This window comes from Larimichthys crocea, chromosome XXI (assembly GCF_000972845.2).
Source record: "Larimichthys crocea isolate SSNF chromosome XXI, L_crocea_2.0, whole genome shotgun sequence".
NCBI classification, from domain to species: Eukaryota; Metazoa; Chordata; class Actinopteri; family Sciaenidae; genus Larimichthys; species Larimichthys crocea.
Genome location: NC_040031.1, coordinates 2,417,082 through 2,431,599, shown reverse-complemented (window position 1 = coordinate 2,431,599; position 14,518 = coordinate 2,417,082). Strand labels below are relative to the sequence as shown.

The 14,518-nt window shown below is 39.7% G+C and overlaps 2 protein-coding genes across 5 annotated transcripts in view; one reads left to right on the top strand and one right to left on the bottom strand.

Annotated features, from left to right (window-relative positions):
- The window catches only part of nup93 (nucleoporin 93), a 27,116-nt gene extending 22,262 nt beyond the window's left edge, over window positions 1–4,854 (top strand). For both annotated transcript variants that reach the window (XM_027272940.1, XM_027272941.1), the window contains exons 13-22: window positions 947–1,138; window positions 1,238–1,364; window positions 1,473–1,545; window positions 2,247–2,291; window positions 3,267–3,383; window positions 3,480–3,598; window positions 3,732–3,849; window positions 3,945–4,028; window positions 4,141–4,269; window positions 4,515–4,854. In XM_027272940.1, coding sequence (XP_027128741.1) covers window positions 947–1,138; window positions 1,238–1,364; window positions 1,473–1,545; window positions 2,247–2,291; window positions 3,267–3,383; window positions 3,480–3,598; window positions 3,732–3,849; window positions 3,945–4,028; window positions 4,141–4,269; window positions 4,515–4,625 — 1,115 coding nt within the window. In that variant the 3' untranslated portion in view covers window positions 4,626–4,854. The remainder of the gene's footprint in view (window positions 1–946; window positions 1,139–1,237; window positions 1,365–1,472; window positions 1,546–2,246; window positions 2,292–3,266; window positions 3,384–3,479; window positions 3,599–3,731; window positions 3,850–3,944; window positions 4,029–4,140; window positions 4,270–4,514) is intronic.
- Window positions 1–14,518, bottom strand: part of LOC104938434 (low choriolytic enzyme) — a 27,600-nt gene extending 13,082 nt beyond the window's left edge. Inside the window, exons 1-9 of one of the 3 annotated variants that reach the window (XR_003461350.1) lie at window positions 14,459–14,518; window positions 14,250–14,328; window positions 13,394–13,448; window positions 12,806–12,958; window positions 12,446–12,563; window positions 11,652–11,830; window positions 11,212–11,293; window positions 10,891–11,036; window positions 10,723–10,797 (exon numbers count right to left, since the gene is read on the bottom strand). Coding sequence is in view for 2 of the 3 variants with exons in the window: in XM_019264917.2 (XP_019120462.1) it covers window positions 10,910–11,036; window positions 11,212–11,293; window positions 11,652–11,830; window positions 12,446–12,563; window positions 12,806–12,958; window positions 13,394–13,448; window positions 14,250–14,315 (780 nt within the window). In the remaining variant the exon portion in view is untranslated. Of the gene's footprint in view, window positions 1–10,644; window positions 10,801–10,890; window positions 11,037–11,211; window positions 11,294–11,651; window positions 11,831–12,445; window positions 12,564–12,805; window positions 12,959–13,393; window positions 13,449–14,249; window positions 14,329–14,458 lie in introns of those variants that run through there. The other 2 variants (XM_019264917.2, XM_019264918.2) reach the window with 2 other exon arrangements.

The window sequence follows — 14,518 nt, the reverse complement described above, 5'->3', positions numbered from 1 at the left end:
GCAAGAGGATTAAGGATTATAATTAAAAAGTAAACTTGATGACTAAGTACCTGCACTCGACAAAATGTTTTCAAATCCTTACATGCTAGTTGCCATAGCAACTGTCAAACGCTGACGTGCGATGTATAGACCCGGAGTTAAACTTGCCGTTTGCTGTTTGATAGATTAAAATGCATAATAATGAGATCAGAGGAGTTTCTATAGTAACAGTCAGGTAGTCACAGACGCTGAAACACCCACACAGGTGATTTCAGTTATTTTCCTTAATTAGGCCTCTTCTCGGGTTTGTGTTGTGCTCGATTAATAGCTTCATCCTCTCTCCTTTTAACTTTATTCGTGACAAATTATATGTTACTCATTTGTATAAACTGACAGCTGTATCAATGACAGTGACACCACAATTAACAAAATAACATTTTTTACAGTTTTTTACTGTTGTAGAATATTTTGAGGGAGTTTACGAATGTTAGTACAGTGTCTTCATTTGTCGTCAGTATAAGAACTGAAGAATTCTGCTGCCATGAAATTTGCTGATCATCAACTCATGCAGCATGTTTAATGTTGTTACCATATTGTTCTTCACTTGTTTGTTTCTCCACTGTCATTATAAAAAATAAATTGGTCATCATCAAGTGAATATCAAATGTGTTGCACGATTAAAGTATTAAAGTTTAACACTCATCAAAGCTTAAATGCAGAAATTTTATTTTTATCTTCAGTCATTTTTTCCCCCTGTGACAAGTTAAATGTTTGCACTCGGCAGTCAAATATGACCAAGATAACATCAGATAATATCAGAGTCTCAAATGACTCTCAGAAGTGAAATGTGTGGGAAGATCTAACATTTGAGTTGTAACCGCTTTCTTCTTGAAATCACATGCATGTTTAACTAATCTAAAAAGGTTAAAGTATTTATGGTCTCTCTCTGTCGTCTTCTTTCCAACAGGCGAGTCCCATTTCTCTGCGAGCCAGCAGCCATTCCTGTATTTCCAGGTGTTGTTTCTGACGGCACAGTTTGAGGCGGCGGTGGCATTCTTGTTTCGCGTCGAGAGACTTCGGAGTCATGCTGTGCACGTTGCGTTGGTCCTGTACGAGCTACGGCTGTTGCTGAAGTCATCTGGGCAAAGCGCTCAGCTGTGTGAGTGTGATCATCACCTTTTATTTTGTAAGTGTAAGTGCAGACATTTGGTAATAATGTTTAGTTAAAACAAAATGTGTTTTTAAATGTTGTCTGTAGTGAGTCAGGAGCCTGGTGACCCTCCCATGGTACGCCGCCTGAACTTTATCCGCCTGCTCATGCTCTACACTCGCAAGTTTGAGTCTACTGATCCACGCGAAGCCCTGCAGTACTTCTACTTCCTACGGTAAGTAAGAGAGGACGACAAAATACTCATGTTCAAACGTTGCCTGTATCTAGTGACGTTCACCACATGCACGTGTTTCTAATTCGTACTGAACGTGTCGTTCTGCAGCAACGAGAAAGACAGCCAGGGAGAAAACATGTTCATGCGGTGCGTCAGTGAACTTGTCATTGAGAGTCGAGAGGTGAGTGACCTATGCAGAGATCCCACACAGTTGATCAGTAACTTAAATAAGGATTTCATTTGGTTGCATCATACCTGTTGTCGCCTTTTTGCAAACACATACAGTAAAAACACCAAAATCTGTTATCACCCCCTTTAAATATTTTCAATATAGATATATATAACATAGATTCATTGTCATTTTATCATTCATTATAATTGCTGTAATTCTGTACACATGACATCCATTGCACGTCTGTCCGTCCTGGGAGAGGGATCCCTCCTCTGTGGCTCTTCTGAGGTTTCTTCCACCTTTTTTCCCTGTTAAAAGGGTTTTTCGTGTCACTTGAACCGAGGGTCTAAGGACAGAGTGTGTCACTCCCTGTACAGATTGCAAAGCCCTCCGAGGCAAATGTGACTTTGGGCTATACAAATAAAATTTGTTTTGTTTTGATTTGATCTGTTTTACCTGAAGCAGCCACGTCATACACTTTTTTTTTTCCTTTTTTTTTTGCACATAACAGACTTTGGTTTAAACCTTTACCAGGTTTGGAGCACATTTTATTTCATTATAATCCAAAAGAAACCGAATAATCTTCATAATGAAAGATTTATTTCAGGGCTTCGTCCTTGTTTGCATTTTCCTGTATTATACAAGTGTACCCATTTCTCTGCATACTTTACATGCTTTTGATAGTTTTGACATTGTCTTTTTTTTTACAGTTTGACATGCTGTTGGGGAGATTAGAGAAGGACGGCAGTAGGAAGGTAAGAAGATTGAGTCTTTGATCTCTCCTCTCTTCTGTGGTTGTTACACCTCTATTACATGCTCTTGCCTCTCATCTGCTCTCTTCTTCTTTCTTTGCTTCACATTTTTCTCCTGTCACTCTTTGTCTCTGCTCTATGTGGGGGTTTCAATCAGTCAGACGAGGACAGAAACCTTCCCTTCAACGTGTCTCATACATGTTTTGACATTGTTCCACTGTCATGCATCAAAGAGCTCCTCACAAAGCCTCATTGTAGCCTTTGCTTCCAGAGTTTTTTGACATTTCACTGTGCCTGCAGCACTCTGCAGGATGTGATGTTTGAGCGTGTTTTATTCCACACAAATTCACATCGCTGTGCGTTTCAACCCTCCCACATGACAAGTGTGTTAACGGTGTGAATTTGTCTCCGACATACTGTCCAATCGAGGCTTGCACTACGGTGTTTTAACTACTGCACTAATGACATCACAGTCCTGTGGATACACAGACTTACAGTAAACGATTGTAAGATTGTCGTGTACAACACTACAGGAGAGCTTTTCAGGGAAATATACTGTACGTGAGACCTTTCCATATGCAAAAAAATGACTGGTCTTAAAGATTTCAAACAAATGAAACCCTTACTGGATCCATCACCGTTTTACAACTTAAGAAAGAAGAAATAGAACATCGATACTAAAAGTCTCTGTGCTGTGGTTAGACGGTAAGAATTTTTCAGTAGAACATGAAGCATATTTGGAAAATGATTTGATAAGGGAAATCTTTTAAATCTTTGCAATGAATCTATCATCAAGCAGGAGCAATTGAGGACAGACCCTTGGAGAATTTGATTAGTGAGAAATGGAAAACAGGAGCTAGTGTATCAGACAAAAGCCTCTTCAGAAAAACAGGGTCCTCACTTTGCTTGACGTTGCTCAGATCTGCAGACCTGCAGCATTCTCCATCTCACTCTGATCTCCTCTCCTCCTCCCTCTAGCCTGGAGTCATAGATAAGTTTGCCGGAGACACCAGAGCTATCATCAGTAAGGTGGCTCTAGAGGCCGAGAACAAAGGCTTGTTTGAGGAGGCGGTCAAACTCTACGAGCTGGCCAAGGTGAGCTTACCGTTCCTCATATCTTGTATTTCATTTCTGTATTTCTGCACAGCGCTGTTGTTTTTCTGTCTTCTCACTCTCTCTTCATCTCTGTAGAACCCCGATAAAGTGTTGGAGTTGATGAACAGGCTGTTGAGTCCAGTCATTGCCCAAATCAGCGCTCCTCAGTCCAACAAGGAGAGGCTAAAAAACACTGCAGTGGCAATTGCTGAGAGGTAACGACACACACACACACACACACACACACACACACACACACACACACACACACACACACACACACACAGAGAATCTAATCTAATTAGGAGCATTGTATAAATGCTTGACTGAATCCTTTTTCCTCTGCAGGTATCGCTCTCAAGGCATAGCAGGAGAGAAGTCTGTTGACAGTACTTTCTACCTGCTGTTAGACCTGACAACGTTCTTTGATGAGTACCACGGAGGGCACGTCGACAGAGCCTACGACGTGAGTACAACTCTTTGTTGATTACTGTATCGGAGTGATAATGAGTATACAAAGCTCCTCTGTTTATGTCGTCCCTCTCTGCGTTTCTCTGTCAGGTAATGGAGCGTTTAAAGCTTCTCCCTCTCAGTCAGGACAGTGTGGAGGAGAGAGTGGCTGCTTTCAGGAACTTCAGCGATGAGGTGAGATCAAGATCTGACCACTCGAAAAAAGGACTTCAACACTTTCTCACAAGAGGCGGCGTCATTCTTTGACTGAAAGTGTTGATTTAGTACGTTTTCTCTATGTCCCCAGGTGCGCCACAACCTGTCTGAAGTGCTGTTAGCCACCATGAACATCTTGTTCACTCAGCACAAACGTCTGAAGGGGGCAGCGGCAGGCACGCCAGGACGACCACAGAGGACCATAGAGGACAGAGACATGGTGAGACAAACCAGAAGAGAATTTTAGCTCCGGAGATTCTGGATACTGAAAAAATCTCACAATATAAACCCTAACCCAACATAACCACACATTTAAGGATTAAAACCATAATATATACAGATGGCGGCATTTTTAAAGGCTGATCTACTAATAACAATGTGTGATAACAGCAGCTCATGTGTGATATTACAAACACTGTAACAAATGTTAACACTCTACATGATGCCTTCTTCTTCGCTGAACAGCAACTCCGCAGCCAGGCCAGAGCCCTCATCACCTTCGCTGGTATGATTCCCTACAACATGGCTGGAGACACCAACGCAAGACTGGTGCAGATGGAATTACTGATGAACTGAGACACCGTCAACACACACACACACACACACACACACGCATATACACAGTCATATTCACATTCACTTGTCTACTGTTTTGTTGTGTACAGCATACATTCAGCATCATCTTTAATCCTTATTTCATCCATCCGAGTTCCTCTTCATTGTCCGTCTGTTTCTTTTGTTCCATTTTGTTGTTTCATATTTGTATCTGATTATTTGGAATAAAAAAAAATAAGTTTACTTTTCAGTTGTCTTTTCATTTTGAATCATTTTAATGTCTATTATGTTTTTGTTTTTTTTCCCCCCATTCAGCCACAATTTTAAAATTCAGTATGTTTTCTTTGTAACTGTCGGATGCACATAGCAGTCAGTCAAACTTTTGATTTTCATAGTGGGACAGCGCTGAAGGACAACACAACGGTTCTACATCTGCTATGAAAAGTCCTGTGCTTTTTTTAATTAGAGTAACTATCAATTCTTATCAAACATTACTCCAGATGCTCAAGCTTGTTTTCTCAGTACAGGTTGTTGCAGTGGTGGATTTATTCATTTATTTATGAGCCCATTGGTCATTAGATGGATGTTTTGCTTTATGTTTGCTCTGTCGCCCTGAGGACTAACACGTCCTGAGTGAGCTTTTTCTACAACATCTCATAACAAGGTGTTTAAGTTTTGAAAGGCACGATCACACCTTCCAGTATAGTATAGACTTAAAGATTTGTATTTTTAAAGACACATCATCCTCTGTAATGATAAACTACAGCTGATAAGACGACTGCAGCTGTTTTTAAAGAAGAAATGTGACATGTTCACAGGGACAGTCAGCATTTTAAAATCACTGTTCATGTTGTTTTATAGAGAAGCTGCAGACACTGAGGTCAATATTTTCCTCGATGTTGCTTGACCTCTTGAGCTCATCTATCAGGAATGAGTTGCTGATCGAATTAAAGGAGGATTGTAGATATTTCGAAACCCTCTGGTTCAACATGAGTAAGTTATTGTCTACTATTCCTGATTCCTGCGTGTTGCAGGAAGACGCCATGTTGTTTCCACAGGCTGTAGTGCAGTATCTGTGACACATCCTGTCGTCTGGCAGATGGTTGGCTTGAACTCAACCACAGGACTGGATGAATATTTCTGTTAGTCTCTGTATCAGAGGGGTGATTTCTGGGGTAACAAGGGCAGGAGACATTTTTAAAACAAACTGCAACACATTCCTCTTGATCTTATTCGCTTTCATGATAATTTACTGCATAAAATGTGTGAGAGTTTTAGGCAAAAAAAAAAAAAATAGCTGAGGTTTGCACGTCACCAAGCACATGCAAATCTTCAGAAACAATCACCCGTCATCCCCAGTGTTAAATTTGTGGCCCACACTCTCTGTCCTTCAGTCTGGCCCGAGAGAACACAGATGGAGGCTCATTCTGTCTTGGCTGCTCTACATAACTGTGCTGAGATGTTGAGTTCATCTACGGCCACCGACAGAGCTGAGCCAAGTACTATGGGATCCGTGCTGTTGTACTCCCACCCAATGCTCGAAGCAGAAACACACAACACTTAATAATATGCCTGCTGATCTGAAAATCACCTGGCATATGAATTACATAAGATGCTGTACCAGGCGATACAGCCTGCAGGCTTCCCTTACATCACCACTGAATTCCTCTTTTTCGTCGCCCTGCCCTGTGTGTGTTTGTGTGTATGTGTATACATCCAGCAGCAGAAGACCCGCCTCTCAGGTGTGTGTGCTGCAGCTGGTGTTGTGAATCAGGCCGATGACAGACACCTCCTATTACCCGGCTATTTCACAACACCAGGGTGGCACTGCACCACTGCCAACGAGACGAAGAACCACCGCGTTCTGCTGCTAAGGAAGATGGTGCAACGCCTCTACGTTAATTTGACTCAGGTTTCCAGTGGTACAACATGCACCTACTGTAAAATGAAGCTGGACTGTAAATGGTGTGTTGCTGTGTAACATAAATGTAGGTTCTGTCTGTGATCTTATGTTTTTACATCCATTCATAACTTCAATTTTATTTTTTATTTTCTCTGCTTCATGACTCATTCACATTTGCTCAAGTGTTACTGTAACACTGACACATTTTATAAACCCTACTCTCTACCTTTTTTGGTCTGTTAATAAATAATATTACCAATATTTACTCTATAGATTTGTTCTTTTATTTATATATATTTAAATAGGCATAGAAAGAAACAGAACTTTATGATCAGCAAAATTAAATTCACTCTGTAGGAGCAATGCCAAACTAAATGTGTGTTGAGGTTTCCATGGAGCGGTTAAACAGTTTGATGTGCTAATTAAATCCACTGGCAGACAGTGGAGCCTTGTGTGTCTGAACAGAATCACCATATGCTTTTGTTACGGACGACAGGATGATGCTGAACTCACTGTAGGTGTTAAAAATCTGAAGCTGATTGGTGCTAAATGTAGAACTGTGACAAATAGTCGACTAATAGATCCCATGAGTGGTAGAAAAATCTGTTTGCAGCCTCTTAAATACACAGATTTCTATCATATTGACTGCAGATCTTTGGGTGTTGGGTCAATGAAACAACACCACGCTGGACTATGAGAAACTGAGATTTTTAAGAAAATAACCATCAGCTTTTTTTTTTATCATGAAAATAATTGTTAGTTTAAAACCATAACTGAATGTAACAACTGCAACATAAAGCTTGCATCCTCATCCTCAGGCTGTCTGACTGCTGCAGACCTGCCTCATCAATCATGATGCCTCCTTCATCAACAACTTATTCTGGCTGTGATATATACCATCAATAACAGATGGTCTGCACCCAAATGTCTGAGAATATGGTGTCTGGCCTCTGGGTGTGCAGAATTGGCACTGTAGGAAATACAGTGACCCATTTCTGTCTTTCCCTTGAGACACTGTAGTTTCCTATTACAGACCCATAATGGCACAGCCCCTCCTCAATGTTTTGATCTGCTGACACTCAAAAAACCTGATTTTCTAAAATGTATTTTTATTTACTAAACATCTCAGATTGATTTCACAATCAAGTTGAGTATTGATTTGTACGGTGTATTGGACTGTGGTGCTATTTCAAATACTATAATTTGGTCATTTTAATTTATAATTTTGGTATAACTTGTTCCAAACGTTCCAAAGAGCTGAACTCACTTTGTGCTGACAACAGTGACATCTGGAGGACATATTTTTATTTTAGCCAAAACCTACAATAATGATGAAAAATATAGGTTATGTGAACTAAATCAACTCACCACTGTCATCTGTAAATGATTCAATAAAAAACAACAACAAACAAATAAAAAATGAACACAGATTTGTGAGAAGAACTGGACTTAAGTCTAACTTGAGCAGCTATCACAGAAAAATGCTGCTTACACTTTGCTGCATCATTATTACTGACTGAATAGCTATTAAATATAATAATCAGCTACAGGAACATTTTACAGGAGTACTTGTATTTTTGCTGTATTATATACATTTGTCTGGTAATACTTTTGTACTTTTAATTACAGTACATCTGGTTCTGAATGCAGGTAGGCGAGGGAAATACGGCAATTGTGCAGTGGAAAGAGCTCCTGATAAGAATATTTCACCTTGATGCCACATGGCAGATTCCTGCAATAAGAGCTCATATCTTGTTTGATTTGGACCAGTTACTCAAAGACTGTCAGTCAACAGTCAGCATGTTTTTCCACATTTTAATGAAGCACTACAACTAGTATAAAAGTCTCACACAGTCTGTTTTAACAGGTCTGTTGTCTTTATGAATGAAAATTATATTTTATGAATCTATCTGTGAATCTCTTGTTTTATCTGAACACCTACATATATATTATCTATTATATTTCATTAGCTGAAATACATCTACCACATTTATTTTTAGTGTTTATCTTTGTTGTCTTTGTTAAGGAAGTCAACAAATAAATATATTTACTCATATATATATGTACTTTTTCTTTTTGGTTGGTTGAAATTGGTTGCATGTATTGATGAAAATGAATGGACAAAGAATGTTTGCTATAACAATAAAATTGGGGTCTTCATCCTCCTTCATGTCAAGGACCCCTTGGACGAGAGACAAATAGAACAGGGACCCCAACATGTAATTCATTTTTTTAAATGTTTCATATTTTAAGCCAGGCCTATAATAACTTTTATATTTCGTTTATTCAGCTTTTATTTCACTGTATTAACATATTTATATGCTGGGTTATTGGCCTATATGTGCTCAATGATTGATAAAAAAGTTCATGCATGATTATTATTGGTTATTAAATGTCAAGAACTGTGCATCTTTGGACCAAAACTTATGAGGGGCCGTCAGGGACATTATTCAGAAATACCTCTCACACACACTACTGAAATATTACGCTCTTACACACACTAGTGATGAAAACGTCTTACACCACTAGTGCGATGAGTAAAAACGCTCCACACACACTACTGAAAATATTACGCTCTTACACACACTAGTGAAATTAACGCACTACGTGAAAAAATGATGAAAAACGCTCTCACACGACATCTGAAATGCTCTCACACGCACTACTGAAATGCTCTCACACGCACTCCTGAAATGCACTCTCTCACACACACTACTGAAATGCTCTCACACCACACTACTGAGATTTCAGTGAAACCGGAAGGCATTTCAGTTTAAAACGGAAGGCGGGTTGTAAGAGGGAGCGCAGCATCGTTGGGTGCCAGATGTAGAAAGGCGAGGAGAAAAAAAAAGGGGGGGAATATTTTTCTCTATCTCCCCTTCTTTCTTTTGAGCTTTCTCTTCCTTCCCCATCGCAGTCTTGGGACGTCTGTTGGTGTATTTTTCGGTTACGTTTCTATCTCCTTCTCCTGACGTTTGGGTTCTCTGGTTTTCCGTTCCTTTTTGCGCATCTGGGGGGTACTAGATAGTGTTGTACTCTCCTGGTTGTAAGGAGCATTGTTCTTTCGGGGTTGGCGTGTTTTTTTGAGCTCATTTGTTGCCGCCTCTTTCTTGGTCTCTGCTGTGCCAATTCCACAGCCGGTCAGCCGTAGTGCCGGTGTGACATGGGCACACCTACGGACCCAAACCGGGGCCAACAGCTGGGGTTTGCGCCGCGCATTGGCGGCCGCGCGACGGAGCAAAGCGCCGTGAAAGCTGGCCGTCCCCTGGTGTCCTGGCACTGCAAGGGGGCGTGGCACTGTGCTCTGCTCGCTGTGCATTAGCATAATGTTCGCATTGTCTTCCGCTGATGCAAAATGTGTGGAGTAGCGCGGCCGCAGCGCCTGTAGTCCCGCTGGAAAGCTCTCTGGTCGATAATCTGCACCCACCCCAACGATGCTGCCGCTCCCTCTTACAACCCGCCTCCTTGCGTGTTACAGTGAATGCCTTCCGGTTTCACTGAAATGGCCTTCCGGTTTTAAGTGAAAGTGCCTTCTCGGTTTCACTGAAATCTCAGTAGTGTGGTGAGAGCATTTCAGTAGTGGTGTGAGACATTTCAGTAGTGCGTGTGGAGAGCATTTCATAGTGCGTGTGAGAGCATTTCATAGCGTGAGAGATGGTGGTAAGAGCGTAATATTTCATAGTGTGTGTTGAGAGCTTCACTAGTGTGTGTATAGAGCGTAATATTTCAGTAGTGTGTGTGAGGTATTTCTGAAAACTGTGCGTCTTTGGACCAAAAATGTCCACTGATTCATCAAATTGGAATGCAAATACTCCGCTGTTTGTAGTTTCTCAATTATCTGCTCCCTCACATTCACCATTATTTTGGTGAAAATTGTCAATTATTATGACAGAAATTGGTGGACCCCCCCGCAGTACCCCTGCAGACCCCCAAATGGTCATGGACCCCTGGTTGAAGACCCCCAAAATAGACTAAACGTTGGAGGTGTTGGAGAAATTAAAGGACATTTGCAATCCTGACAGACTGTAAACACATCATTCATCTTAATGTTGTCAACCAGCTCAAACTGTGAAGTCATACAGTATATGATATCTTGCAGTGTGTTCCTCGTTTAAGAAGAAAAAATGAGAGTAAAACTCAGGAACTGTATGTTTAAATTTATTTTTGTTGATTAAATCGTATAGATTTTATTGTGGGGCCAGTGTTTGGAGACAGTGATGATGATGATGATGATGATGATGATGATGATGATGATGATTCTCTTGCTAAAGTATACATCGTCTCATTCACCTGCTTAAAAAGATGTCAAAGTTATTGATTATCACCGTAAAGAAACAGATTTAAGGGTGAAATTTAAAGGACATTGTTGTCAGAGATGTTTACCTGATAGTCGTTTCTCTGTTCAGCACTGGTACAGCCTGTTGAGCCTGATGATGTCCTTCTGGCTCATCTCTGAGGCCAAACCAAACCTAACACTGGAGTCAGGAATAGCCACTAAGGTGGGCTGGTTGTTTTTAGAGAAAGCGTACCTGAAACCACAGAAAGCAAAACATTAATGGGCGTTGATAGAAGGAGGTGGGAAACAGATTGAGACCAAACTGCTGTCAGGAAGTTTTGGAAAGTTTTGAAGGAGGAAAAGAATGACAAAAAATGTTTAGATAGATAGATAGATAGATAGATAGATAGATAGATAGATAGACCTACTGGTGGTAATGCATGACAGAGCCGTAGTCGTAGGTGGTTTCCTGGTTCAGAGTATGGATTTTGTCAAAGTTGTGCTCCAATCCTAAAGATTTGAAAAGAAAACAGAATTATCACAATCATCCATCATCTATCTGTGTCTGTATTCCTGGATTAAGTGGTACCTCGTTAATTATTTGAGGTTTCAATGCGCCTGATCATTATTATTATTCTTGTGTCTTATCATCGAGCAGGAAAACAGCATAGAGGATATCTTGCTGACCAGAGTCAGACAAGGTGTTTTCAGTCATTATCCTAAGCTAAACTAAAATAAATGTTGTATATAAAGAACAGATATGAGGTATTAATCTTCTCACATGTCTCTTCTTATCTATCTTCGTAAGTTATTCTATCCTTCATTAAATAAAGTGCAAATTTTGCATCTGCTCAGTTAAATTACTAACCAGGGGTGACATTCTCCAGCACGACGCGGATGTACTGGTCGCGGTCGGAGCGTTTCTGCTCATGGTGGAAGCCCAGTGCGTGGAGCACCTCATGCTGGACAGTGTGGTGGTAAACACAGCCTGAGCGGTCAAGGGACAGATCCTGTGCATTGCCAAGACGGCCAAGATAAGACCAGCACCTGTGACAAATCAGGACAGATGTCAGTCTATTCACTGACAGCAGGTCAACAATGTTTTTTTTTTTTTTCTGAAAGTGCTGATGGCAAACAGAAGTAGGGATGTGAGCATATATAGGGAATCGATATTTAAAAAATAAAATATGATGTGACACATGTTCCAGTGTTCCTTTTTCACTTCATAGCTCACACTAATCGCTCTTGTAATTGTTGTAACTGTTCTTGTTGTGCATTCATGGTTACAGACTCTCTCTCCAGCTCCCTACGTTTATATTTCAAGTGAAAGTGCCATAAAATAAATATGAAGTTATAAAAGGTAACCTACTGTGCCCTCAGCACAACCCTGTCTCCTCAAAATGAGGCTATGTTTTACTCATTTGCAACATCAATTACATTTAGAAGCAAACGTAACAGATTTATACTGACATAATAAATAAAGTGTCACCTGTGTGGGAAGCTGCAAAAATGCTAATACTCAATGTATCAGAAAATGTATCAAAGATTTTCCTCTGAACTTCACAATCTAACCAGCAATTGTGTCTTTCATCACAACATAACTGGGTTAACAGTTAAACAAGCAAATCAGGATGACATGCAAAGTGTTTTCTGTGCTTTTACCCATTTAAGGGCTTGATGTTCAGGTAGTCTTTCTGGCTGGCGCTCTTAACAAAGCGGATACAAGAGACCTGGTGGAAGGACTTCAGACCATGCTCGATGATGGACACCTCACGAGGGGCTGAATGAAAAATCACTTTAAAACTGATGCAACACAGGGCAGCTTTTTCTTCCATTGATGAACCAACACTAGACAACAACAGAACACATGTTATTAATGTGTAATTAATCATTTGCTCAGTTAAAGGGCCAGCATTTTGAATTTTGAGCTGTTGAGAGACATGTAAAAAGCTTTTATGTCATCACAATTTGTTTTTTGAAAATGACATTGGATCTTTAAGAGCCACACTATGAGTTACTCACAGAACACTCTGGAAATGACGTAATGTACGTAGACCTTCCCATCAGCGGACTTGGGCCACTTGCAGCCACGAGACGTGCAGGGGTCAGCATTTCTCTGAGCCTCAGATTCATAAGCAACATCGTCCTCTATGTACGGTTCATCAGGAGAATGGACTGAGGCACACAAGATGATCAATATAAGAACATTTTTCAATAATCCATGCTCTCCATCCATCAACAAGATATGATTTGTGGTTTGTGATGAATCACAAGAAGACTGAGGTCGTATCCTCTGTATAAGGTAGTATTAAATAAAGAGATTAAATTAAATAAACACATGGTGGAAGACTTTACATGTACAGTATGTATTAGGCAATGTTTATTCCAACTACAATAAATATACAAATAGATTTCATTTTATTCCTGTGTGCAGAATTTATACCTTAAAAAACAAATAACTGAGCAAATTAAATATGAAAAATAATTTTATATTTGTACATGAATAAAAAAAGACATGATGTTGTTACATGGGGAATTAATTTCCTCATAATTTCTCAAGTCATGGTCATGGTGAAAAAGCTGAACTAAACTTGATAAAAAAGTTCTTACCAATGCCCCTGTTGACACTTTCGATCTGCTCTGAAGCACTCAAAGCCTCAGTGACCTTCGAGAGATTCATTCAGTTTAGTAACAGCTACGGTCACACAAAATAAATGACACTCTGATAAATGTTTTTAAACTTCACTTTTAGAATGACTCCATTGTTTTTGGCATTAAACTCACAGAAAAGTTCATTTTATAATATGACAACAGCACTATTACAGTCATATTGTTAGATATAATTTTATACTTGGATCAAAAAAGAGAGCAAACTTACAGAATCAGAGAGTTTTCAAGAAATTATTCATAAAAAGAAAAAAGAAAGAACACATTTGAACTATGAACTAAATACATTCATACTTAACCTTTGTACTTTAGTGCAATTTTGTTGTACTCTATTTCAGTCTTCATTTACCACTTATCCAATTCAGAGAAAAATGCTATAATTTTTACTGTAATTATATCACACATATATGTAGTTACACATGCAGTATTAAAGATTAAACAGCTGTTAACAGCTCCACCAGAGAGATATTTCCACTTTAATTTTCATTTACTGTTAGGAGCAAGAGAGGTGACATTATTCAATATTTCACCCAAATAACTTTGTTTATTCATCTTGTCTTTCGGTGACCTTTTAGAGGTCCCTGACTCAGAGGATGAGAACTAACTAAATCCACCTTGAGCAGCTATCACAGTCAAATACTGCTCACACATTGCTGCATCAGTATTATTGATTTAACTAACTATTAAATACTATAATCAGTTACAGGAACACTTCACAGGAAAATAAATGACACAAGAAAAAAGTTTCAATACTGACAAATGACAAAAAAGTTGTAGAACATTTTGGAGCAAAACTCACCTCCTGCTCAGCCCAGGCTGAGACAGCCACCAGGACCACGAGACCCAGAATGCACTTCATTTTCATGTCAACAAATAACCTGCAGCAAGACATACAACATCCAACAACCCATCTGTGACTTCTTAATTCTGTAATTACAGATCTGATTTTTGCCACCTTGTTCAGTGTAAAAACATTTAACCTAATGAGACTTTAGAAATGATACTCACTGCTACTCCTGAGGTGAGGGAAAGGTAAGTGAGCAGTGCAACATCACACTATAAAGCATC